General features: G+C 46.0%; 1 protein-coding gene across 2 annotated transcripts in view; it reads right to left on the reverse strand.

The window, feature by feature from the left end:
* The window catches only part of UNC79 (unc-79 homolog, NALCN channel complex subunit), a 136,476-nt gene that overhangs the window by 83,127 nt on the left and 27,092 nt on the right, over window positions 1-26,257 (reverse strand). Inside the window, exons 8-12 of one of the 2 annotated variants that reach the window (XM_082275356.1) lie at window positions 15,964-16,080; window positions 9,131-9,214; window positions 8,736-8,838; window positions 8,130-8,270; window positions 7,472-7,510 (exon numbers count right to left, since the gene is read on the reverse strand). In XM_082275356.1, coding sequence (XP_082131482.1) covers window positions 7,472-7,510; window positions 8,130-8,270; window positions 8,736-8,838; window positions 9,131-9,214; window positions 15,964-16,080 — 484 coding nt within the window. The remainder of the gene's footprint in view (window positions 1-7,471; window positions 7,511-8,129; window positions 8,271-8,735; window positions 8,839-9,130; window positions 9,215-15,963; window positions 16,081-26,257) is intronic. The other variant, XM_082275357.1, reaches the window with a different exon arrangement.

Genomic DNA, 26,257 nt, shown 5'->3' on the forward strand with positions numbered 1-26,257 from the left:
GAAGCTTTCTGCCCCCTTATACAAAACTTTTAACCAATCGACAAAACCACCCGGCAGACCGTACTTACTAAAGAGCAACCACAGGTACTCATGGTTGACACGATCGAAAGCCTTTGCCTGATCCAATGCCAGTAGATACTTTCCCCAGCCTGCAGCCCTGCACTGCTCCAAGGCCTCCCGGACAGCTAAAACCGCTGTGAAGGTGCTCCTACCCTGGATCGAACAGTGCTGATGGCGAGAAAGCAAAGACTCTGCTACTGCCGATAGGCGCCAGAAAAGTATCTTCGCCAGCACCTTTCTATCGACATTGAGAAGGCTGATGGGGCGCCAATTCTCAATCATCGAAGGATCTTTACCTTTTGAAAGAAGAATCACAGCTGAGTGTCTCATGGAAGGGGGAAGCACCCCCTCAGCAAGACAACTGTTAAAAATCTCTACCAAATGTGGGGCCAGAATAGACTTAAAGGCTTTGTAAAACTCAGCCGTCAGACCATCCGGTCCAGGTGACTTCTTGATGGCAAGCTGTTCAATTGCCCTCGTCACCTCTTCAACTGTGATCTCTTCTGTCAAATTCATCAAAGGGACATCTCCACCATTTAGACCTGGAATAGAGTCCAAAAAGCTTTCCATCTTGTCTCGGTCAAGCTCCTTCCTCCCAAGAAGTTCAGCATAAAAAAGACCTCACGACCTCCAGGATCCCTGACCTGGACTTTGTCAAGGAACCTGTACTATCCTTAAGGCCAACGACCATCTTAACAGCTACACCCTGTTTGCAGTTCTGGTAAGGGTCAGGCGAGTGGTATTTCCCATAGTCCCGCTCCAGAACCAAAGAGGTATGCCGGTCATATTGACACTTCCTGAGGAGGATTTTCACTTCAGAGATTGCCCCAGGATCTCCTCCTCTCGAGACAAGAATATCCAGCTTCCTCCGCAAACGTTGGTAGGTCATGTATCTATTAAACTGTTTTTTATTGGCTAGGCCCCTGAAGAATCCAGCAATCCTCTTTTTGGTCAGCTCCCACCACTCAGCCTTGCTGCTACAAAAGTCCAGGATGGTCACCTGTGCCTGAAAGAATTCCTCAAAGGATTGTCTAACATGTTCTTCCTCAAGGAGAGTCGAATTTAATCTCCAGATGCCTTTGCCCCTCTGAGGGAAATCTGAAGCATTCAAGACCACAGATAGCATACAGTGATCAGAGAACTCCACCGCCTGCACCACTGGGGGTGAGAAAGCAGAGGCCTCCTTCAAAAAAAACCTATCTATCCTACTCTGACTATTACCTCGATGAAAGGTGAACCCTGTGTCATCCGGGAGGTGCTTAATGTGCACATCCACAAGACCAGCATCCCTAACCATACTATTTAAAAAAACGCTATCATATCCCAGCCGGTCATTGAAGTCCTTCCTGTCCTTGGGCCTAGTCACAGTATTAAAGTCACCTCCAAAAACCACTTGCCGGGATGTAAAAAGAAATGGCTTGATCCTTGTAAAAAGGCATTTCCAGTCCCACTTTGTGTGCGGCCCATAGATATTAATTAGGCGCAGGTCCTGCCCTCCCACAAGAACGTCTAAGACCATACATCTCCCAATCTCCACCTCAATAACCCGCCGGACAGTTACCATGCCGGTTTTAAACAACACCGCCACCCCGCCGTAAGGCTCGGCCGCAAGAGACCAGTAAGATGGACCATACCTCCACTCTCTCTTGGCCATATGAATATCTGCCAAGGAGGTGAGCCTAGTCTCCTGCAAAAATAAAATTTCAGCATCTAATTGGCTGAACAAAAATAAGGCCATAGAACGAGCTCTTACCGACTTAATGCTGGCGACATTTATTGTCACCACTTTTAACGGAGGGGGAACCGCCATTTGGGTTATTGGGTGGATTGCTTCTTAGCTCCCCTCTGCTGCTCATCACCAGAAGCCTCTCTCTTTCTTGAAGCCTCCTCCAACTCCATTTCAATTTCTGAATTCTGCTCAGGAGAATCCCCAGATGAGGAGATATCCCAAGCAGAAGCCCTAGAACGGTTGGAGACAGTCACTGAGGCATCCTGTCCCTGTTCCGTCCTCACCGTCTGTCTCTTCCGCCTCACAACCTTCCTTCTCTCCTCCAGGTACTGAAGGTCAGATTCAGAGATGCTTTCATCTCTTGTTTTCTTCTTCTTCTTTGAAGTCTTCACAGAAGACTTCTTTACAGAGGAAGCCGCAGCAGCACCCTTTTTGGTACCCTCTACCACTCCTGGTGGGTGGGGGGCTTCTTTAAGGTCACACTTAGGAAGGGAAGACTGATCGGGAATAACTGACTCAGGGGGCACAGACTTGGCAGATTCTGACACAAGAGGAGCCGGTACAGTAGGCTGGGGGGACACAGGGACAGACACAGAAGGAAAACTTACAGATACAGGAGGGGTGGGCACAGGGACTAGGGAGGGATCCTGCACAAGACCAGGGGGGTCAGTCACCGCAGAGGAGGGTGGTACAACAGGGGCCTCATCCTCCATCCTGTCCAGCCTTAACAGATCATCTATCACCTCTCTATCCATATTATGCCAGGCTTCAGGACATCGGCTGTAGGGGTGGCCAAGGCGCAGGCACAGGTTGCACCTTATCGCCTGGGTGCAGTCCCTGGCCACATGACCCTGCCCCCGACACACTGAACAGATCAGAGCTGAACAAGAGGAGCTAAAATGCCCCTTTTCTCCACAGCGGTGACACAGTTTTGGCTGACCGGGATAAAAAATGGTCATCCTATCCCTCCCTATAAAGGCAGAGGAGGGCAGGTGACGGACAACATTCCCATCCCTAGCCAACCTGACCGTTACCGACCAACCCCCGGTCCAGATGCCACGCTCATCATGAATTTTATCCGGCCTGGTCAAAACATCCCCATAATTTCTCAACCAGACCTCTAAGTCCCGAGCAGGAACACTCTCATTTGTAAGGACAATAGTAATTTTCTTCACTGTTGACCTTTGGGAAACTGCCACTGGCACCAGACCTTCCCATTCGGGTCTTGACCTGCACCGAGCCATATATCTTTCCCAGAACAAGTCAAGACCCTCTGGTCTGGTGAAACTAACTGTGTATTCCCGGCTTCCAGCCACATGTATCAGGGCATATAGGTCATTAGCCCCAAAACCCATATCTAAGATCAGGTCCACCACCATACGCCTTGCTAGAGGGACTGCACCACCTTCCCATTTAAGGAGGACTACGTTCCGCCTTGGACCCCCAGCAGAAGCCATAGATCCAATACCAGATCCAATGGTGCTCATAGTGGCAGCCCGCGAGGGAAAACCCTGATTAGAAGCAGAGCTCCTCCTTGATTGTAACCCTGGCTTGGTGATATTGCCAGGAGCACAGCTTACCACCTGTGCAAATGTAGGCTTATTAGGGCCAAGACCCCACACTGATGTCACATTATCAGGTACACTACTATTATTATTTTTACCAGCTTGGCCTAAACAAGCAGCATTATCAGTTCCACATATAATGGTGGGATCCACCATGCCTGCAATGTTATTAGGGATAACTGTTTCTGATGCAGTACCAGATGTTTCCTGCTGCTGCGCTGTAGAGTCCTGTTCAACAGTGACTGAAATAGTTTTAAGCTCAGCAGAAGGGGGGTTAATCGGCTCTTCTGGGTTTTGTGGTTCTTCAGCAGAAATGTCATTTTTTAAACACAACTTTTCCTGTTTAGAGACATCAGCAGCAGGCACAACATTGCTGAGCATAGGGGAATCACCCGGAGTGTCATTAGGAAACCCATCATTAGGCAAGGTGCTAAAAGGCACAAAAACTGTTTTATCTGTAAGCTGGGGCTTTATATACTTTACTTTATCAGGCACACTCTCAGGTAAGTCCTCCACATCACCAAACACCAGCTGATCTTCCTGCATTGGAGACTCCATTACCTGTATAACTTTCAACATGCCTCCTGAGCCCTGAGATGGCAATGGGCTGCTTACCTCACCTTGAGGGGGAAGGGGGTCAGAACCGGGGGTCTCCTCCTCCACCACCTCCATCTTTGCAAACCTCCGTTCATTGCAAAACTTCTCCCTGAAGGGACCATCCCTGCCTTCCATCATGGCCACGATAGTTTCTTGATGATCCACACGGACTTTCGCTAATTGGACCTCTGAATCCATTGATCCACGGTTCTTGCTGAACAAGCCTTCACGCTGCTTTCTCAGGCGCTTTAAATCCGCTCTAAGCTTGTAGAGCTTGTCTCTCTCCTTATTGAGGACTTTGATCCCGGCCACCACTCGCTCCCGAATGGATCCAGCATCTTCATCCTCACCAGGTGCAGAGAGATCACCAACCACGGGCTGCACAGGAGCAGGGGTGCCATCCATCCGCCCAGGGGATGTCTGAGAGCCTCCAGCAGGAGAGGCCCTGCTGGCCTCCATGGCTTCCCCAGAAGGGGGCCAGGAGAGCTGGGAGGGATTTCACCTCACACCCTCTTACACAGATCACCTGCAGCAGCAACAGACACACAGCCAGAGAACCTTCCAGCAGCCACACCCGAAGCTGAATGATGGGACACTACTCCTCCCACTGACAGCAATGATGGGGCACTATTCCTCCACTGATACCAATGATGGGACACTATTCCTCCCACTGACACCAATGATGGGGCGCTATTCCTCCCACTGACACCAATGATGGGGCACTATTCCTCCCACTGACACCAATGATGGGGCACTATTCCTCTCACTAACACCAATGATGGGACACTATTCCTCCACTGATACCAATGATGGGACACTATTCCTCCACTGACACCAATGATGGGGCTCTATTCCTCCCACTGACACCAATGATGGGGCTCTATTCCTCCCACTGACACCAATGATGGGACACTATTCCTCCCACTGACACCAATGATGGGACACTATTCCTCCACTGATACCAATGATGGGACACTATTCCTCCACTGATACCAATGATGGGGCACTATTCCTTCCACTGACACCAATGATGGAGCACTATTCCTTCCACTGACACCAATGATGGAGCACTATTTCTCCCACTGACACCAATGATGGGGCACTATTCCTCCCACTGACACCAATGATGGGACACTATTCCTCCACTGATACCAATGATGGGACACTATTCCTCCACTGATACCAATGATGGGTCACTATTCCTCTCACTAACACCAATGATGGGACACTATTCCTCCACTGATACCAATGATGGGACACTATTCCTCCACTGACACCAATGATGGGGCGCTATTCCTCCCACTGACACCAATGATGGGACACTATTCTTCCCACTGACACCAATGATGGGACACTATTCCTCCACTGATACCAATGATGGGGCACTATTCCTCCACTGATACCAATGATGGGGCACTATTCCTCCACTGATACCAACGATGGGACACTATTCCTCCACTGATACCAATGATGGGACACTATTCCTCCCACTGACACCAATGATGGGGCGCTATTCCTCCCACTGACACCAATGATGGGGCACTATTCCTCCCACTGACACCAATGATGGGGCACTATTCCTCTCACTAACACCAATGATGGGACACTATTCCTCCACTGATACCAATGATGGGACACTATTCCTCCACTGACACCAATGATGGGGCGCTATTCCTCCCACTGACACCAATGATGGGGCTCTATTCCTCCCACTGACACCAATGATGGGACACTATTACTCCCACTGACACCAATGATGGGACAGTATTCCGCCACTGATACCAATGATGGGACACTGTTCCTCCCACTGACACCAATGATGGGGCACTATTCCTCCCACTGACACCAATGATGGGGCACTATTCCTCCCACTGACACCAATGATGGGACACTATTCCTTCCACTGACACCAATGATGGGACACTATTCCTTCCACTGACACCAATGATGGAGCACTATTCCTTCCACTGACACCAATGATGGAGCACTATTTCTCCCACTGACACCAATGATGGGGCACTATTCCTCCCACTGACACCAATGATGGGACACTATTCCTCCACTGATACCAATGATGGGGCACTATTCCTTCCACTGACACCAATGATGGGACACTATTCCTCCACTGATACCAATGATGGGACACTATTCCTCCACTGACACCAATGATGGGGCGCTATTCCTCCCACTGACACCAATGATGGGGCACTATTCCTCCCACTGACACCAATGATGGGACACTATTCCTCCCACTGACACCAATGATGGGACACTATTCCTCCCACTGATACCAATGATGGGACACTATTCCTCCCACTGACACCAATGATGGGACACTATTCCTCCCACTGACACCAATGATGGGGCACTATTCCTCCCACTGACACCAATGATGGGACACTATTCCTCCCACTGACACCAATGATGGGACACTATTCCTCCCACTGATACCAATGATGGGACACTATTCCTCCCACTGACACCAATGATGGGACACTATTCCTCCCACTGATACCAATGATGGGACACTATTCCTTCCACTGACACCAATGATGGGACACTATTCCTCCACTGATTTATTTTTAAGCCCGTGGTGTGTGAAACACACTCAAAAGACTTAACACCCGGTGCATAAAAAAGTGCACACACGCAAACGTGGACACACAAAAAGTGCACAAGGCGTACACACATGGCCCTCCTCCGAAGAGGAAGGGCCCTGACCCTGATCCCCCGGGGCGCGAAGCTCCTGACAGGGACTGAGGTACTCACTTACGTCCACCCAGCCAAAACCGGGCAGACCCCATTCTTCAGGGGGACTGCCGAAACAGCCCACCCCGAGTACTAGGTAGGGCTCCCCCGAAGGGAGACCCCATGGGAGAGGGCGAACTAAGCCAGAAGGCCATATCCACCCCCTCCCAAGACTTACAGGGCAGGCCCGAGGACCTACGCCATCAAAGTCATGCAAAGTGCTCAACCAAAAAAAGGGACAAACGTGACACACAACAAAGAAAAACAGAGTGGGGAAAAGGGAAGTGGAGAAGTGCTGGGTAGTGCCAAAGTGCAAAACCTTGGCAGGCCCCCCGGCCAGGAATAAAAAATTCCTCTGGTGCTGGCCAAAAGGCCCGTCCCAAGAGGCAGGTGCTTGAAAAAGTGTGATGGTGCAGTGACCAAGGTGCCACAAAAACTCAGGTGAGCTGCCCCTCACCAGTGAGATTGAGGCACCCCTGGGCTGCCACCCCAGGGGCACGTACACCACGGGCTTTTCCGGTCTCAGCCCCTGGCCAGACCCACTGTAGCCCTTCCTGTCAGGAGGCCAGGAATGCAGACAGCTCGGGGAGAGCCCAACCTCGAGGGTATAGAAAATGGCCCCCCACTGATACCAATGATGGGGCACTATTCCATTCACTGACACCAACAATGGGTGCCTGGTATCATGGTGTCAGGGTATAGTGTTTAGCCGCTATTTTTCCCTAAGCACAGATTTTTTCCTTAATTTAATTTATAGATATTTATTTTTTACCTTTCGGCTTGATTGGAGAAACTTGTACAGGATGCCAACCTAATGAACAAAGATTAAAAAAAAAAAGAAGAGTTCATATTTAGAACATTATTTATATACACAGGACCAATGGCAATGTGTGGTTCAATTTACAGTATCTCACAAAAGTAAGTACACCCCTCACATTTTTGTAAATATGTTATTAATAAATTCTCTCTGCAGAGCAATCTGAGCCATATAAGGGTTTATTCTAATACATTAGTCCCCTAAAATCCCCTCAGATATCACATCAAATTGGGGGATCTGGAAGTTCCCCCTTCCTAAGTACAAAAATGACTACAAACAGTATACTGTATATACAGTATCTCACAAAAGTAAGTACACCCCTCACATTTTTATAAATATTTTATTCTATCTTTTCATGTGACCACACTGAAGAAATGAGACTTTGCTACAATGTAAAGTAGTGAGTGTACAGCTTGTATAACAGTGTAAATTTACTGTCCCCTCAAAATAACTCAACACACAGCCATTAATGTCTAAACCGAGGGCAACAAAAGTCAGTACACCCCTAAGTGACAATTGGGCCTGGTCATTAAGGGGGTGAATCCTTCCGGTCCAGAAGTGGTTAAAAAGTCAGTGGAAGAATAATTTTTCCGGCGATGGAAGAATGTCATACCTGCCCACGGATTGCATAATATCGAGCAGCAGAGGAGCCGCCAAGTCCGGACTCAGGTGAATGAATGTCAGGAGAACAACTATAGCCAGACCTAAAGTTTCCTCATCATACTCCTCCAGAATGGCTCCACAGTCATGGCACCTGCAGAACAATACAGATTATTTATCCATCCACCTATGTAATATATGTATCTGTCTTTCTATGATCTATTCATTATCTATCTACTAACAAATATAAACATATTAAAATCTACTTTTTTTTTTTTTTTGCTCCAAACCAAATCAGTTATAAATTCATAGATTTAAAAGACATTTATATTTATTCTGCCAATCTCTGTCTATCTATCTATCTATCTATCTATCTATCTATCTATCTATCTATCTATCTATCTATCTATCTATCTATCTATCTATCTATCTATCTATCTATCTATCTATCTATCTATCTTCCATCATCCATAAATCCAATTATCTATCAATAAATCTAATATCTCTCCTTGATCTATCTGTTTGTCTATCTACCATGTAAGTGATAGTTTAGTACACATAGAAGACATTTACATTCATGGAAGGTCATATTCCCTTTCTGGGTTTTCTGAACACCTACTTATCAGACATTATTGTCGGCTGGTCATCAGAGAAATCCTCGGGGGCAGGAACAAACATGCTGACGATACTGGGAGCCGAGAGTAGGCTGGACTTTGTCGCCCCTTAAAATACACAAAAGGAAACATTGTTACGGTTGGTTGACGTTTAATCCCAGACTGAACAGTGTGAAGATCCTGATCTAATAGAGTGAGCAGAACTGGTGTCATGTGATCTGCTTCCGCCATGGCAGAGTTGTGCACTTTGGGTGGTCTGTGAATTCCTAGTGCTTAGAGATCCTGGGGTGTTCTGGGGCCCGGAGATATCGGTGTTGCCGATAATCGGTTGATCCCTAGTGGATATACCAATTAAGAAACTCGAATAATAAATAATATTAATAATAATCATTTCACCCACCAATCTGAATGTACGGAATACTCGTCCTGCCCATTGACACCTCTGAAATGCTTCCTAAGACCTCGTGTGCGGCTTTAGGGTCATCTAAATGAAAAAAAAGGACAAAGTGTTAACCACTTAAAATGTTGAAGACTTTACAGAAACAATAGCAAAATCACAATGATCTGAGTCTAAATGAGCTCTCCGGTCAAAACTTCTTTCAGTAATGGATACTTTGTGTGAATGAAGATTTACTATTGTCTGAGAGTGATTTGTGGGAAGAGCGGAGCACTGCAGAGGACATAACTGGATCCCATGGATGACTCTCCTGCAGACTGCTCTCTTCAAATCTTCACACCAGCAGATGGATTTTATTTAATCAATAATTAATATTAGGGCTCGTTTACACTTGCTTCAAAATGTGGCATTGGACACGCTTTATTAAAGCACCCTGAATGCCGATTAAAGCTCCATCACTAAATAAAATTAGACGGCACGTGGTGTGCAACATTGGAACACTATAGCAAACCAGAGAGTGAGGACTGAGCGGCAGAGGATCAGCAGAGCCAGGGGACCGGAGCAAGAGCGGCTAGCAGATGTCACATGTGCTGCGCAGGATGGAAGCAATATAGCAAGAGGTGAGCAGGGACCAGAAAGAGAGGAAGATCAGCAAACTAGAGGATCAGCAGAGCTGGGGGTTACTACTGAGCAGAGGATTAGCAGAGATAGGGGTTACTACTGAACAGGAGACCAGCAGAGCTTGGGGTTAGTACTGAACGGGGGATCAGCAGAGCTTGGGTTTACTACTGAGTGGGGGATAAGCAGAGCTGGGGGTTACTACTGAGTGGGGGATAAGCAGAGCTGGGGGTTACTACTGAGTGGGGGATCAGCAGAGCTGGGGGTTACTAATGAGTGGGGGATCAGCAGAGCTGGGGGTTACTACTGAGTGGGGGATAAGCATAGCTGAGGGTTACTACTGAGCAGAGGTTTAGCAGAGATGGGGGTTATTACTGAGCAGAGGATTAGCAGAGATAGGGGTTACTACTGAACAGGAGATCAGCAGAGCTTGGGGTTAGTACTGAACGGGGGATCAGTAGAGCTTGGGTTTACTACTGAGTGGGGGATAAGCAGAGCTGGGGGTTACTACTGAGTGGGGATAAGCAGAGCTGGGGGTTACTACTGAGTGGGGGATCAGCAGAGCTGGGGGTTACTAATGAGTGGGGGATCAGCAGAGCTGGGAGTTACTATTGAGTGTAGGATTAGCAAAGCTGGGGGTACAACAGAGCAAGGAATCTGCTGAACGAGGGTACTAATGAACTAGGGATCTACTGGGCCCCTTTAAAATCAACATACACACAGAGGGCATTTGCAAAGCTTTATTATAGCTTCAAAAAGGCATCACCGAAGCATCAAAAACATATAAAAAGCATGTTGAAGTGGCTGGCACTTTATAGTGTGATATATTCTAGAATTGTCTGGTGCAGACATTACATCTGGTGTGCAGTGTGGAGCAGCAGGAAGATGAGTGGGGTCCGGATTGGAGCGGAGAACTGCAGATGGCACATGTGGTGTGCAACATGGTAACACTATAGGCGAAAAGCGAGGGACTGAAGAGAGAGGACTGAACAGAAGAGGATCAGCAGAGCCGGGGGACCGGAGCAAGAGAGGCTAGCAGATGTCACATGTGCTGCACAGCATGGAAGCAATATAGGAAGAGGTGAGCAGGGATTAGAGAGAGAGAGGAGGATCAGCAGAGCTGGGGGTTACTACTGAGCAGAGGATTAGCAGAGATGGGGGTTACTACTGAGGGGAGGAGTCACAGAGATGAGCAGGGATTAGAGAGAGAGGAGGATCAGCAGAGCTGGGGGTTACTACTGAGCAGAGGATTAGCAGAGATGGGGGTTACTACTGAGGGGAGGAGTCACAGAGATGAGCAGGGATTAGAGAGAGAGGAGGATCAGCAGAGCTGGGGGTTACTACTGAGCAGAGGATTAGCAGAGATGGGGGTTACTACTGAGGGGAGGAGTCACAGAGATGGGGGCTACTACTGAGGGTAAGATAAATATAAAGGAAAATATATATGGTTTCCATTTAATTTCTTCTTCGTTTTCTATTTTTATTTTATTTATTTTTATTTTTATTTCATTTTTACTTTTACATTTATTATTATTATTATTTTTATTTTATCATTTTTATTTATATTTAATTTCATTTTCATTTATATATTTATTACTATTTTTGATTTTGATTTTAATTTTATTTTTATTATCTTTATTTATATTTATTTATTTTATTTTTATTTTCATTTCTTTTTTGATTTTCCATTAGTTTTTTGTGGTACTGACAAATGATATTGTTTATGCATTTCATGTAACAACAATTTTATGCGGTGGGGATGTTGTTTTTTTTCATTGTTTCCGGGTGTGACAAAGATTTTTCTAGTTTGGTTTTAATCATTAGTAGGGTGTCCCCTATGTGATCGGTTCTACTTTTGTTTTTACTATAGCAGTTCCGGTGTAACGTTAAAAAACCATACCCCGTGAAGAAACCATACCCTCGTCACTTCCGGTCTGAAACAGCTGAGCAGCGCAGCAGTGCGCATGCTCAGAGCCCCGGGTACGCAATTGAACAGGAAAGGATTTGAGAAGTGCGCATGCTCGGTGGGCATGAAATTATCACGGCACTGTGTCTAATGTGATACTTGCGGCGGGTACATTAAAACACTTCGGCTGCAACATCAATCATCTCCTCTGCTATCGCTGTAACTTCCCTCATCTCCGGTAATAAAAATAAAAGCGGCGGCGGGTGTATGAGAGGTAAATGACGGCGATCTCGGCTCCGTGATCCGCTTTTATATTTATTACCGGAGATGAGGGAAGTGACAGGGGAAGGAGCGGAGATGATTTATGTTGCAGAGGAGCTGTTTTAATGTAAGCGCCTGTCATGGTCTTACCTTCTTGCTGTTCTCCTTCGTTTGACATGTGCTGGCGGCCATCTTGGTTTCTGGGTTTCTTGTAGCCTCCCACCCTGCGGCTCCTCCTTCCCACTGGGAGGAGCTGGATGCCAAGCTCATATATATAGGAGGTCTGTGGCTTCAGTTCCTTGCTTGGTCCTCCTGTGTTCACATGCTTCTAAGACTGCTGCTGCTTCTGGTCCCTGATCCTGGCTTCGTCTGACTACCCTGCTGGTTCCTGATCCCGGCTTCGTCTGACTACCCTGCTGGTTCCTGATCCTGGCTTCGTCTGACTACCCTGCTGGTTCCTGATCCTGGCTTCGTCTGACTACCCTGCTGGTTCCTGACCTCTGGCTTCGTCTGACTACCCTGCTGGTTCCTGATCCTGGCTTCGTCTGACTACCCTGCTGGTTCCTGATCCTGGCTTCGTCTGACTACCCTGCTGGTTCCTGATCCTGGCTTCGTCTGACTACCCTGCTGGTTCCTGATCCTGGCTTCGTCTGACTACCCTGCTGGTTCCTGATCCTGGCTTCGTCTGACTACCCTGCTGGTTCCTGATCCTGGCTTCGTCTGACTACCCTGCTGGTTCCTGACCTCTGGCTTCGCAAGGACTCTGCCTCGGTTTCGCCTTCCGTTTGGACTTTTGCTTTACAGCTTGATTTTCAATAAAGCCTTCTTATTTTCACTTATCTGTTGTTGTACGTCTGGTTCATGGTTCCGTGACAGCGCCGCAAGTTTAACTACCGTGAGAAATCCATACCCTTCGTAGGTGCACTGGAAGTGACGAGGGTATGGTTTTCTCACGGGTATGGTTTTTTCACGGAACACCGGCATCGGACTTTAGTCCAGGTAGCACTTCCTGCCTCTGGAACGCAGGAGCTATTTCGGGTTTTGTTTTGACACAACCTCGCAATGATATTGTGGGCGTGTTCCTCTTCTGTTTCTATTATAAAAGCAATGTGACGCAGACGTTCGGCTACGCCCCCCTTGAAGACGTCGTACTGACGAAACACGTCGGGAGGAGCTAGCCGAACGTCATTGCGTCACACCCGGAAACCCCGGAGCTCGGCCATCTTTTTGGTTAGCTACTAGAAACGGCATTGCTACCGTATATCGCTGTGGAACCGCTCTTTGGATGTTTTATCTGCTTGCTTTTATGTACCTGGGTGAGTGCATGCCCTAGAAGCTTTTAATAAAAGTTGTTTTATTAAAGGATAATGCACTATGGGCCTTTTTTTTCTCTTAATCTCTCCCTGATTCATGAGGTAATTTAACCATCTAAGGAGGATTTGGCTATCTGCTGAGTACATCCTATTTGAGGAGGGGAGAATTTTATAAGGCTGCATTTTTTCCTTTTGGAGATTCTGATCGCAATGGGTTTTAGCGGTCCCATAACCGCTTGTCGCTGTACCCCCGCCATCCTCTGGTAAGAGTCAGTGTGTGGTGGCTGGGATTTCACTTCTGCTGTGTGCTGATTCCCTTTGTGGTGACTACAGGCTGAACATTTCATCATACTTCCTGTGTCATAATCGAGGCTGATGATTCAATTGCATTTTTTGTGATATGATTATGGACTTTTTGTCATCATATGCCTGCATGATGTTTCGCTTTTTGTACAATTAGGGCTGATCCATGTATTTTAATTACTACTGAGGGGAGGATTATCGGAGATGGGGGTTACTACTGAGCAGAGGATTATCAGAGATGGGGGTTACTACTGAGCAGAGGATTATCAGAGATGGGGGTTACTACTGAGCAGAGGATTATCAGAGATGGGGGTTACTACTGAGGGGAGGATTAGCAGAGATGGGGGTTACTACTGAGGGAAGGATTATCAGAGATGGGGGTTACTACTGAGGGAAGGATTAGCAGAGATGGGGGTTACTACTGAGCAGAGGATTAACAGAGCTGGGGGTTACTACTGAGCAGAGGATTAGCAGAGATGGGGGTTACTACTGAGCAGAGGATTAGCAGAGATGGGGGTTACTACTGAGCAGAGGATTATCAGAGATGGGGGTTACTACTGAGCAGAGGATTATCAGAGATGGGGGTTACTACTGAGCAGAGGATTAGCAGAGATGGGGGTTACTACTGAGGGGAGGATTAGCAGAGCTGGGGGTTACTACTGAGGGAAGGATTATCAGAGATGAGGGTTACTACTGAGCAGAGGATTAGCAGAGATGGGGGTTACTACTGAGCAGAGGATTAGCAGAGATGGGGGTTACTACTGAGCGGAGGATTAGCAGAGATGGGGGTTACTACTGAGCGGAGGATTAGCAGAGATGGGGGTTACTACTGAGGGGAGGATTAGCAGAGATGGGGGTTACTACTGAGGGGAGGATTAGCAGAGATGGGGGTTACTACTGAGCGGAGGAGTCACAGAGATGGGGGTTACTACTGAGGGAAGGATTATCAGAGATGGGGGTTACTACTGAGGGAAGGATTAGCAGAGATGGGGGTTACTACTGAGCGGAGGATTAGCAGAGATGGGGGTTACTACTGAGGGGAGGATTAGCAGAGATGGGGGTTACTACTGAGGGAAGGATTATCAGAGATGAGGGTTACTACTGAGCAGAGGATTATCAGAGATGAGGGTTACTACTGAGTGAAGGATTAGCAGAGATGGGGGTTACTACTAAGGGGAGGATTATCAGAGATGGGGGTTACTATTGAGGGGAGGATTAGCAGAGATGGGGGTTACTACTGAGGGGAGGATTAGCAGAGATGGGGGTTACTACTGAGGGAAGGATTATCAGAGATGAGGGTTACTACTGAGCAGAGGATTATCAGAGATGAGGGTTACTACTGAGTGAAGGATTAGCAGAGATGGGGGTTACTACTAAGGGGAGGATTATCAGAGATGGGGGTTACTATTGAGGGGAGGATTAGCAGAGATGGGGGTTACTACTGAGGGGAGGATTAGCAGAGATGGGGGTTACTATTGAACGGGTGATCAGTAGAGCTGGGGGTTACTACTGAGTGAGGGATCAGCAAAGATGGGGGTTACTCCGGAGCGGGCAATCAGCAGAGATGGGGTTACTATTGTGTGGGGGATCAGCAAAGCTGGGGGTGCTACTGAGCAGGGGATCTGCTGAATAAGGGAACCAATGAGCAGAAATGGGGGTTACTACTGAGTGGAGGATTAGCTGAAAGGGGGTTATTATTGAGCGGAGGATTAGCAGAAAGGGGGTTACTATTGAACGGGGGATCAGTAGAGCTGGGGGCTACTACTGAGTGGGGGATCAGCAAAGATGGGGGTTACTCCAGAGTGGGGAATCAACAAAGCTGGGGGTACTACTGAGCAGGGGATCTGTCGAATGAGGGAACCAATGAGCTGGGGATCTGCTGAACAGGGGTACTAATGAGCTGGGGATCTGCTGATTAGGGGTACTAATGAGCTGTGGATAATGGGAGTGGGGGGTAATACTGGGCCCCTTTAAAACAAATGGAAAATCAACATGCACAGGGCATTTGCCAAACTTCATTAAAGCTTCGAAAAAGCATCACAGAAGCATCAAAAACACATAAAAGCGTCTTAAAGTGGTAGATGCTTTAATGTGGGTTAAACTTGAAGCAGGTGTAAACAATCCCTCAGTGCTTCCTAATAAAGACATAAGAAGAACATTAAATCTTGCACACTCCTTTTTGAAAATGTCTTGATTGGATTTCTCATTTAGTTTCAGAATTTTTTTTTTTTCTCTTGAGAAAAAAAAAAAAAGAAAAGAAAAAAACAACACAAATGTTTCACAAAACCTTATGTAGAACGCGAATGTAAAAAAACTATACCAGCACGATGTTTGCGAGAGCCCCTCCCCCAAGACTGATGGTTCTATCCCTTCACTATGTGGGTGTGATGGTTGAAGCTCAGGGGTGGGTGAAGGAGGGGGGAGACTCCACCTACCAGGATCCCAGGTACAGATATTGTGGGGTGCACTGGATTGGTGCTCGAGCTGCCTCTTCATGAGCTGCGACATTGCGAGCGCTCCCAGAGAACCCCGTTTCATCTGTCTATATTGTGCTTGGTGGACATAAATAAAAGCGGCAATATATTACTGGGCAGCAGCTTTTCTTCTCTAGGTTATACAATGGTGTTTTTTTATATTGTTGTGTCTTTCCATAGCCTGGTACACAATGTGACCATCCCCCCATTGTTTGAGAGTAGACCTAATGAGGGGTTCCACTGTCCGATGAAAATATGGGAATCTCCATGAAGGTTCTCATTGATCCAGGTCATGGTATAGATAGCAGGAGTTGACCTGTCCTATGAAGATGCTTCACTGCCCATCCAAGTGGCTTCTTCAATTCTAATGACGGTCAGGAACACCCCAACATTTAGAGCCAGGTAACTCAATAGTCCATATTTGAAGCTGCACTTCTCGCTTGACCTTACACTGGTGGGTGCTCAAAAGCGATTGCAATGGATAGTGCCATTCCAGAACCAAATAAGAACAAAGTCACTAGCAACCTAAAAGGCCTATGGAAGGCCCTAGGGTATGAGGCTCCAGTGTTTAGGCAAGGGTGGAGGGCACAGGTACATCTAGCACAGCTTCCGGGAAGCTTGTCAAACTCTATTGAGGCTGACAGCTGTTGCGGCTGGACGTTGCTACTAGCGGTCGAAACATTTAGGGCGGGGACAAATGCTGGAAGCACAGGAAGGTTCTAGTTGCACCATCCAGCCACAGCCTCTCAGAGTTTGACAGGTTGCTGGCACCTGTGTCCCCCGCCCACAACTAAATGCCAGAGCCTCATGCACCAGGGCTGGTAGACTTCACAACATCTCTAAATTCGCCCCTTTTTACCTAATGAAACCACCAAGCTTATCATTTACTCCCTTGTTATCTCTTGCCTTGACTATTGCAACTTCCTTCTCATAGACCTACCACTCCATAGGCTCCTCCCCTCTTCAGTCTGTCATAAATGCCGCTGCCGGACCTTTCCACCTTACCAACCGCTCAGTGTCTGCCACCTCTCTCTGCCAATCCCTTCACTGGCCTGCGTTCAGTGTCCTCCATCCCTCTCTGCCAATCCCTCCACTGGCCTATACTCACCCCTCCCTGCTAATCCCTCCACTGGCCTCCATTCCATGTCCTCCACCCCTCTCTGCCAATCTCTCCACAGGTCTCCATTCAGTGTCCTCCACTCAACTCTGCCAACCCCTCCACTGGCCTTCACTCAGTGTCCTCCATCCCTCTCTGCCAATCCCTCCACTGGCCTATACTCACCCCTCCCTGCCAATCCCTCTAATGGCCTCCACTCTATGTCCTCCACCCCTCTCTGCCAATCCCTCCACAGGCCTCCATTCAGTGTCCTTCACCCCTCTCTGCCAATCCCTCCACTGGCCTCCACTCCATGTCCTCCACCCCTCTCTGCCAATCCCTCAACTGGCCTCCATTCAGTGTCCTCCACTCCATAGGCTCCTTCACTCTTCAGTCTATCATGAATGCTGCTGCCAGACCTTTCCACCTTACCAACCGCTCAGTGTCTGCCACCCCTCTCTGCCAATCCCTTCACTGGCCTGCGCTCAGTGTCCTCCACCCCTTTCTGCTATTCAATCCACTGGCCTATACTCACCCCTCCCTGCCAATCCCTCCACTGGCCTCCACTCCATGTCCTCCACCCCTCTCTGCCAATCCCTCAACTGGCCTCCATTCAGTGTCCTCCACTCAACTCTGCCAACCCCTCCACTGGCCTTCACTCAGTGTCCTTCACCCCTCTCTGCCAATCTCTCCACTGGCCTCCACTCTGTGTCATCCACCCCTCTCTACCAATCCCTCAACTGGCCTCCATTCAGTGTCCTCTACCCCTCTCTGTCAATCCCTTCACTGGTTTCCACTCATTGTCCTCAATCCCTCTTTGCCAATCCCTCCACTGGCCTTCACTCAGTGTTCTCCACCCCTCTCTGCCAATCCCTCCACTGGCCTTCACTCAGTGTCCTCCACCCCTCTCTGTCAATCCCTTCACTGGCCTTCGATTGCCCAGCGAATTAAATTAAAAATACTAACAACGACATACAAAGCCATCCGCAACCCTGCCCCAAGCTACAGTACATCACCAATCTTGTCTCCAAATATTCCCCAAACCGTCCTCTCCACTCCTCCCAAGATCTCCTGCTCTCAAGCTTTCTTGTTTTCTCCTCCCATGCTTGTCTCTAGGTTTTCTCCAGAGCCTCTCCCATCCTCTGGAACTCTCTACCTCAGTCTGTCCGGTTATCTCCTACTCTGGCTGCCGTTAGGCGATCCCTGGAAGCCTATCACACCTCCAACTAACTGATCTTCTATCACTTCCATCAGCTCACCCCCACCCCCCCTCCCTTTCCAGTTATAACCTTTTGTACCACTTGCCCCATGCATTATAGACGTTTTGGGCCCTTGCAGGGTCCCTCCCTCAGGGTGACATTGTGACATCACTATTGGGGAAAAGGACCCTGCAAGGCCCCGAAATGTTGGTGTTCTTTAACTCATGTGACGCTGTCTTATGTATTATGGAATTCTTTAGCATGGTGGGGACTCCATATCAGGTAACTCATTCATTTTCATCCAATCACCATGGATATCTGTTGAGAACAGTTAGAAAGACATTTTGGACAAAGAGCACCACTGGTTCCCAAGAGGCATGAAAGGTCATCGCAATCAAATTGGAACCAAAATCTCCGAACAGCAGTGGGACCCTTTAACTTCTTCTGTCTTCCCCATATAAGGGTATTTAAATGTCTCGACCCCGTCGATTTGACAACAATTTAGCTATGTTAGTCAAACGATCAACACTTACAGTATGCAGGCTTCCTGACACTAAGGATGGGATGATGTTCCTAGAACAGGGGGGGGTTCCATAATTTTCACCCCTCCAATCCTGTTCTTGGAGTATCAACATCTGCCTTGCCTCAACAGAACTGAAAACATGGCCAGTAGGTCGCAATCAATTGGACTTGCTCTGCAATGTTGAAGAAGTTTCAACCACTTCCTCAGGTCTAATGAAGCAAGGCAGATGTTGAGTGTTCAAGATCAGGATAGGAGGTGTGAAATTAATTAATTCTAATTATATCATCCTATCACTGGTGTCGGAAAGTCTGCATAGCTGTTAATCCTTCCATTCGCATGGCCAAAAGAGGTCATCTACAGTATGTCAAACCAGGACAACCATGCCTATGGTGGAAACCTTCAACACCATCTGTCTTCCCCATATAATGGAATTTTAATGTCTCTACCCCTTTCGTTTGACAACTATTCACTCCTTCAGCCATGTAACTTGAGCAAGTACCGCTTGATTTAGACCTCATGGCACCATGGTGATTGGACCAAGGTTATGTATTACCTGTGTGGCTATGGTGGGGTATGCTCCCGACATTCAGAGATGAAGAAGCTACTTGGATGAGTATTGAAACATCGACAACATTGGTGCTCAACCTGTGGCCCTCCAGCTGTTGGGGAAGTCTCATCATGCCTTTGGGAGTCATGCTTGTACCTGTCAGCCTTGCAATGCCTCGTGGGATTTGTAGTTCTGCAACAGCTGGAGGGCAACAGGATGGGCAACCATGACCTACGACATTACAGAACAAGTCTGAGGGAATCTAGCTAACCTCTACTAGCTATGGGAATCCCTATTTTGTTATTTACCAGGGTCCAGGAGACCACGTACCATCATCAGCCCTCAACTGACTGCCAACGGCAGCATTCTTCTGCCCTGGAGGAAATGGAATCAGTGCCTGCAATAAACACCAGCTTCTTTCTGTTTTTCAGCTTTACCACTCTAACAGAAAATAATCCTTTCCTACTGCCCAGCTAAATTATTCTTAGAGTAAAGAAATCTTTAGTTTTCTTAAGACCAACTTGACCATATTTATACAAAAGCACTCTTCTTTTAACCTTTTAGAGAATAACTGAGATGGATAGATAGATAGATAGATAGATAGATAGATAGATAGATAGATAGATAGATAGATAGATAGACAGACAGACAGACAGACAGACAGACAGACAGACAGACAGACAGACAGACAGACAGACAGACAGACAGACAGATAGATAGATAGATAGATAGATAGATAGATAGATAGAGTTACATACTTAGTCTGGTTGAATAAAGTCCATCTAGTTCAACCAATAAAAGGGGAAAAATAAATTATACAATCCCATATACACAATCCAATACCCACAGATGATCCAGAGGAAGGCACAAACCCCAGCAAACATGATCCAATTTACTACAGCAGGGGAAAAATTCCTTCCTGATCCCCCAAGATGCAATCGGATATACTGTATACAGTGCCTTGCGAAAGTATTCGGCCCCCTTGAACTTTGCGACCTTTTGCCACATTTCAGGTTTCAAATATAAAGATATAAAACTGTAATTTTTTGTGAAGAATCAACAACAAGTGGGACACAATCATGAAGTGGAACGAAATTTATTGGATATTTCAAACTTTTTTAACAAATAAAAAACTGAAAAATTGGGCGTGCAAAATTATTCAGCCCCCTTAAGTTAACCGGTTGCCGACCGCCGCACGACTATATACTGCGGCGGTCAGCCCCGGCCAGGCAGAGTAACGTATCGGTACGTCACTCGCCTGTCACTGACTTGGGAGCCTATTGCGGGCGGGCGCGCGCCCGCCGAGGCGCGCGCCCGCCGCGGCTCGTTCACAGGCAAGTCAGTGCGTGTGACCGGCGGACTCGATGTCCGCCAGTCACACTGCGATCGCTCCTGTGAAGGGAGAAAGACAGAGCGGCTTGTGTAAACAAGCCGCCTGTCAGTTCTCTCTGTGTAAAAGTGGAGATCTGACCGTTCTACTATGTAGAACGGTTGATCTTTGCTTTTACACCAATAGGAATGTCCCTACACAGTTAGAATCACGCCCCTAGGACACACTTAACCCCTCCCTGTCCAATAAAGTTAACCCCTTCCCTGCCAGTGTCATTTTTGCAGTAACAGTGCATATGTATAGCACTGATTACTGCAGTAATGTCACTGGTAACCCCAAAAGTGTCAAAAATGTCAGTCAAGGGTCCGATCTGTCCGCCGCAATGTCGCAGTACCGAAAAAAAAATCGCAGATCGCCGCCATTACGCGTTAAAAAAAAAAAAACAAAAATGACAAAAATCTTTCCCTTTGTTAGTAAACGCGATAACTTTTGCGCAAACCAATCAAAATACGCTTTTTGCGATTTTTTTTACCAAACATAGGTAGCATAAAACAAATTGGCCGAAAAATGTTAAAAAATTTTGATTTTTACTTTTTTTTTTGGGGAATTTCATATAAAAAAATGTGAAAAATATTGTTATTTTTGCAAAATTTACGCTCTTTTTTTGTTTATAGCGCGTGATCAAAAAATCGCACAGGTGATCAAATACCACCAAAAGAAAGCTCTGTTTGTGGGAAAAAAAGGGCGTCAAATTCGTTTAGGTACAGCGTCGCACGACCGCGCAATTGTCCGTTAAAGTCACGCAGTAAAAAAGCGCAAAAAAACCCCTGGTCCTTTAGCAGCCAAATCCTCCGGGGCTTAAGTGGTTAATACTTTGTAGCGCCACCTTTTGCTGTGATTACAGCTGTAAGTCGCTTGGGGTATGTCTCTATCAGTTTTGCACATCGAGAGACTGAAATTTTTGCCCATTCCTCCTTGCAAAACAGCTGGAGCTCAGTGAGGTTGGATGGAGAGCGTTTGTGAACAGCAGTTTTCAGTTCTTTCCACAGATTCTCGATTGGATTCAGGTCTGGACTTTGACTTGGCCATTCTAACACCTGGATATATTTATTTGTGAACCATTCCATTGTAGATTTTGCTTTATGTTTTGGATCATTGTCTTGTTGGAAGACAAATCTCTGTCCCAGTCTCAGGTCTTTTGCAGACTCCATCAGGTTTTCTTCCAGAATGGTCCTGTATTTGGCTCCATCCATCTTTCCATCAATTTTAACCATCTTCCCTGTCCCTGCTGAAGAAAAGCAGGCCCAAACCATGATGCTGCCACCACCATGTTTCACAGTGGGGATGGTGTGTTCAGGGTGATGAGCTGTGTTGCTTTTACACCAAACATAACGTTTTGCATTGTTGCCAAAAAGTTTGATTTTGGTTTCATCTGAGCAGAGCCCCTTCTTCCACATGTTTGGTGTCTCCCAGGTGGCTTGTGGCAAACTTTAAACGACACTTTTTATGGATATCTTTAAGAAATGGCTTTCTTCTTGCCACTCTTCCATAAAGGGCAGATTTGTGCAGTATACGACTGATTGTTGTCCTATGGACAGAGTCTCCCACCTCAGCTGTAGATCTCTGCAGTTCATCCAGAGTGATCATGGGCCTCTTGGCTGCATCTCTGATCAGTCTTCTCCTTGTATGAGCTGAAAGTTTAGAGGGACGGCCAGGTCTTCGTAGATTTGCAGTGGTCTGATACTCCTTCCATTTCAATATTATCGCTTGCACAGAGCTTCTTGGGATGTTTAAAGCTTGGGAAATCTTTTTGTATCCAAATCCGGCTTTAAACTTCTCCACAACAGTATCTCGGACCTGCCTGGTGTGTTCCTTGTTCTTCATGATGCTCTCTGCGCTTTAAACGGACCTCTGAGACTATCACAGTGCAGGTACATTTATACGGAGACTTGATTACACACAGGTGGATTCTATTTATCATCATTAGTCATTTAGGTCAACATTGGATCATTCAGAGATCCTCACTGAACTTCTGGAGAGAGTTTGCTGCACTGAAAGTAAAGGGGCTGAATAATTTTGCACGCCCAATTTTTCAGTTTTTAATTTGTTAACAAAGTTTGAAATATCCAATAAATTTCATTCCACTTCATGATTGTGTCCCACTTGTTGCTGATTCTTCACAAAAAATTACAGTTTTATATCTTTATGTTTGAAGCCTGAAATGTGGCAAAAGGTTGAAAAGTTCAAGGGGGCCGAATACTTTCGCAAAGCACTGTATATACAGGTGAATCTCATAAAATAAGAATATCATCAAAAAAAGTTAATTTATTTCTGTAATTCAATTCAAAAAGTGAAACTTTTATATACATGTGTTATTCACAGAGTGAGAGATTTCTAGCATTTGGTTCTTTTAATTTGATGATTATGGCTTACAGGGAGTGACACCCCAAAATTCAGTATCTCAGAAAATTTGAATATTACATAAGACCAATAAAAAAAGGATTTTTTTATTTTTATTGCTAAATAAATGAAAAAAGACTGAAAATTCTAAATAAAAATGTGTTTTTCCTCGTTTCTGTTATAAAATTTTGCAAATAATCTTTCTACATAAATTTAGGCCAAAAATTATATTGCTACATTTCTTTGGTGAAAATAACCCAAATCAGTGTATATTATTTACAAATCCTTTTTTTTATTGGTCTTATGTAATATTCTGATTTTCTGAGGTACTGGATTTTGGGGTGTCACTCGCTGTAAGCCATAATCATCAAAATTAAAAGAAAGAAATGCGTGAAATCTCTCACTCTGTGTGTAACATCTATATAAAATATAGGAGTTTACCTTTTTGAATTGAATTACTGAAATAAATTAACTTTTTGACGATATTCTAATTTTATGAGATGCACCTGTATGAAAATATATAAAATAGATATATGTTCATTTCAAGTCAAAACTTTTATTTAAAATTTTGCATTTGTTGTTGGTTACAGTTGGGGGATGTTTTGGAAATTTTTAAACTTCTATCAGTTTTTTTTTTTTTTTTTTTTTAACCAACCATTTGCCATTAGGGAGATATTCCTTCACTTCCTGTCTCAGGGAAACAACAGGAAGTGAAAGTCACCATATTTTCCTATGCCTGTATCAATAGCTCCATCTAGTGGCCAATATGCGGTATAGTTTTCTCACTGAAGAATTTTACAAACGTTTTAATGCATTTTGGCTACTAGATGGCGCTGATGATACAAGGCATTACTCGCCTAGAAGAAATACGGGACATCAGGTGCTCAACAAAGGCTTCTGACATTCCTGCAATAAAGGTTTTATAAAACAAACTCCATAAAGAATGGCTTCCGACTTCACAATTAAATAATGCACACAGCAAAGCAGTCATCCTACCCTACAGATTACCAGCTTTTACTACAACAAATTTTCTTTCCTAAATATGAAAGCTTTTTTTTTTTTAAACCCCTAAATTTGCCCATATAGCTCCTCATACAAAGCATTGATTAATTTACAGTATATGTAAAGGCATTTGATTTTAGGTTTGCATAGAGTGCAGTAGGGTTAGACCCTTTGCATATACTGTATATACAGTATCTCACTAAAGTAAGTACACCCCTCACATTTGTGTAAATATTTTATTCTATCTTTCCATTTGACAACACTGAAGAAATGACACTTTGCTACAATGTAAAGTAGTGAGTGTACAGCTTGTATAACAGTGTAAATTTGCTGTCCCCTCAAAATAACTCAACACACAGCCATTAATGTCTAAACCGCTGGCAACAAAAGTCAGTACACCCCTAAGTGACAATGTCCAAATTGGGCCCAATTAGCCATTTTCCCTCCCCGGTGTCATGTGACTCGTTAGTGTTACAAGGTCTCAGGTGTGAATGGGGGGCAGGTGTGTTAAATTTGGTGTTATCGCTCTCACTCTCTCATACTGGTCACTGGAAGTTCAACATGGCACCTCATGGCAAAGAACTCTCTGAGGATCTAAAAAAAGAATTGTTGCTCTACATCAAGATGGCCTAGGCTATAAGAAGATTGCCAAGACCCTGAAACTGAGCTGCAGCACAGTGGCCAAGACCGTACAGCGGTGTAACAGGACAGGTTCCACTCAGAACAGGCCTCGCCATGGTCCACCAAAGAAGTTGAGTGCCGTGCTCGGCGTCATATCCAGAGGTTGTCTTTGGGAAATAGATGTATGAGTGCTGCCAGCATTGCTGCAGAGGTTGAAGGGGTGGGGGGTCAGCCTGTCAGTGCTCAGACCATACGCCGCACACTGCATCAAATTGGTCTGCATGGCTGTCATCCCAGAAGGAAGCCTCTTCTAAAGATGATGGACAAGAAAGCCCACAAACAGTTTGCTGAAGACAAGCAGACTAAGGACATGGATTACTGGAACCATCTCCTGTGGTCTGATGAGACCAAGATAAAATTATTTGGTGTCAGATGGTGTCAGGCGTGTGTGGGGGCAACCAGGTGAGGAGTACAAAGACAAGTGTGTCTTCCTACAGTCAGGCATGGTGGTGGGAGTGTCACGGTCTGGGGCTGCATGAGTGCTGCCGGCACTGGGGAGCTACAGATCATTGAGGGAACCATGAATGCCAACATGTACTGTGACATACTGAAGCAGAGCATGATCCCCTCCCTTCAGAGACTGGGGGGCAGGGCAGAATTTTAACATAACGACCCCAAACACCTCCAAGATGATCACTGCCTTGCTAAAGAAGCTGAGGGTAAAGGTGATGGACTGGCCAAGCATGTCTCCAGACCTAAACCCTATTGAGCATCTGTGGGAATCCTCAAATGGAAGGTGGAGGAGCGCAAGGTCTCTAACATCCACCAGCTCTGTGATGTCATCATGGAGGAGGGGAAGAGGACTCCAGGGGCAACCTGTGAAGCTCTGGTGAACTCCATGCCCAAGAGGGTTAAGGCAGTGCTGGAAAATGGTGGCCACACAAAATATTGACACTTTGTGCCCAATTTGGAGATTGTCACTTAGGGGTGTACTTACTTTTGTTGCCAGTGGTTTAGACATTAATGGCTGTGTGTTGAGTTATTTTGAGGGGACAGTAAATTTACACTGTTATACAAGCTGTACACTCACTACTTTACATTGTAGCAAAGTGTCATTTCTTCAGTGTTGTCACATGAAAAGATAGAATAAAATATTTACAAATGTAAAAAATGTGAGGGGTGTACTTACTTTTGAGAGATACTGTATATATATATATATATATATTTTTTTTTTTTTTGTAGGTGTCTGTGTCCCTGGGAAGGTTCACCCCCTCTACTTGTCCTGTGACCGCCACGGAGATAGGGAGTGATGGAATGAGCCCATACAATACAGGCTGTATGGGTGCTTCAATGTAAGAGCAATGGTTGAAGCTGTCCAATCAAGTGGAATAAAGTGGTGACATCACCAGAACACCAAGGCTTTGAAAAACATTGGGAGATTTACTGCCACAAACTTGTGATGTCACATTCCAGGGCCATGAATGACCCATTTCATCAAGGCAATAATAGTGACACCATTGCCAACAGACACAAGATT

The sequence above is a fragment of the Pelophylax lessonae genome (genome assembly GCF_965119305.1).
Source record: "Pelophylax lessonae genome assembly, chromosome: 13".
Classification (NCBI taxonomy): Eukaryota; Metazoa; Chordata; class Amphibia; order Anura; family Ranidae; genus Pelophylax; species Pelophylax lessonae.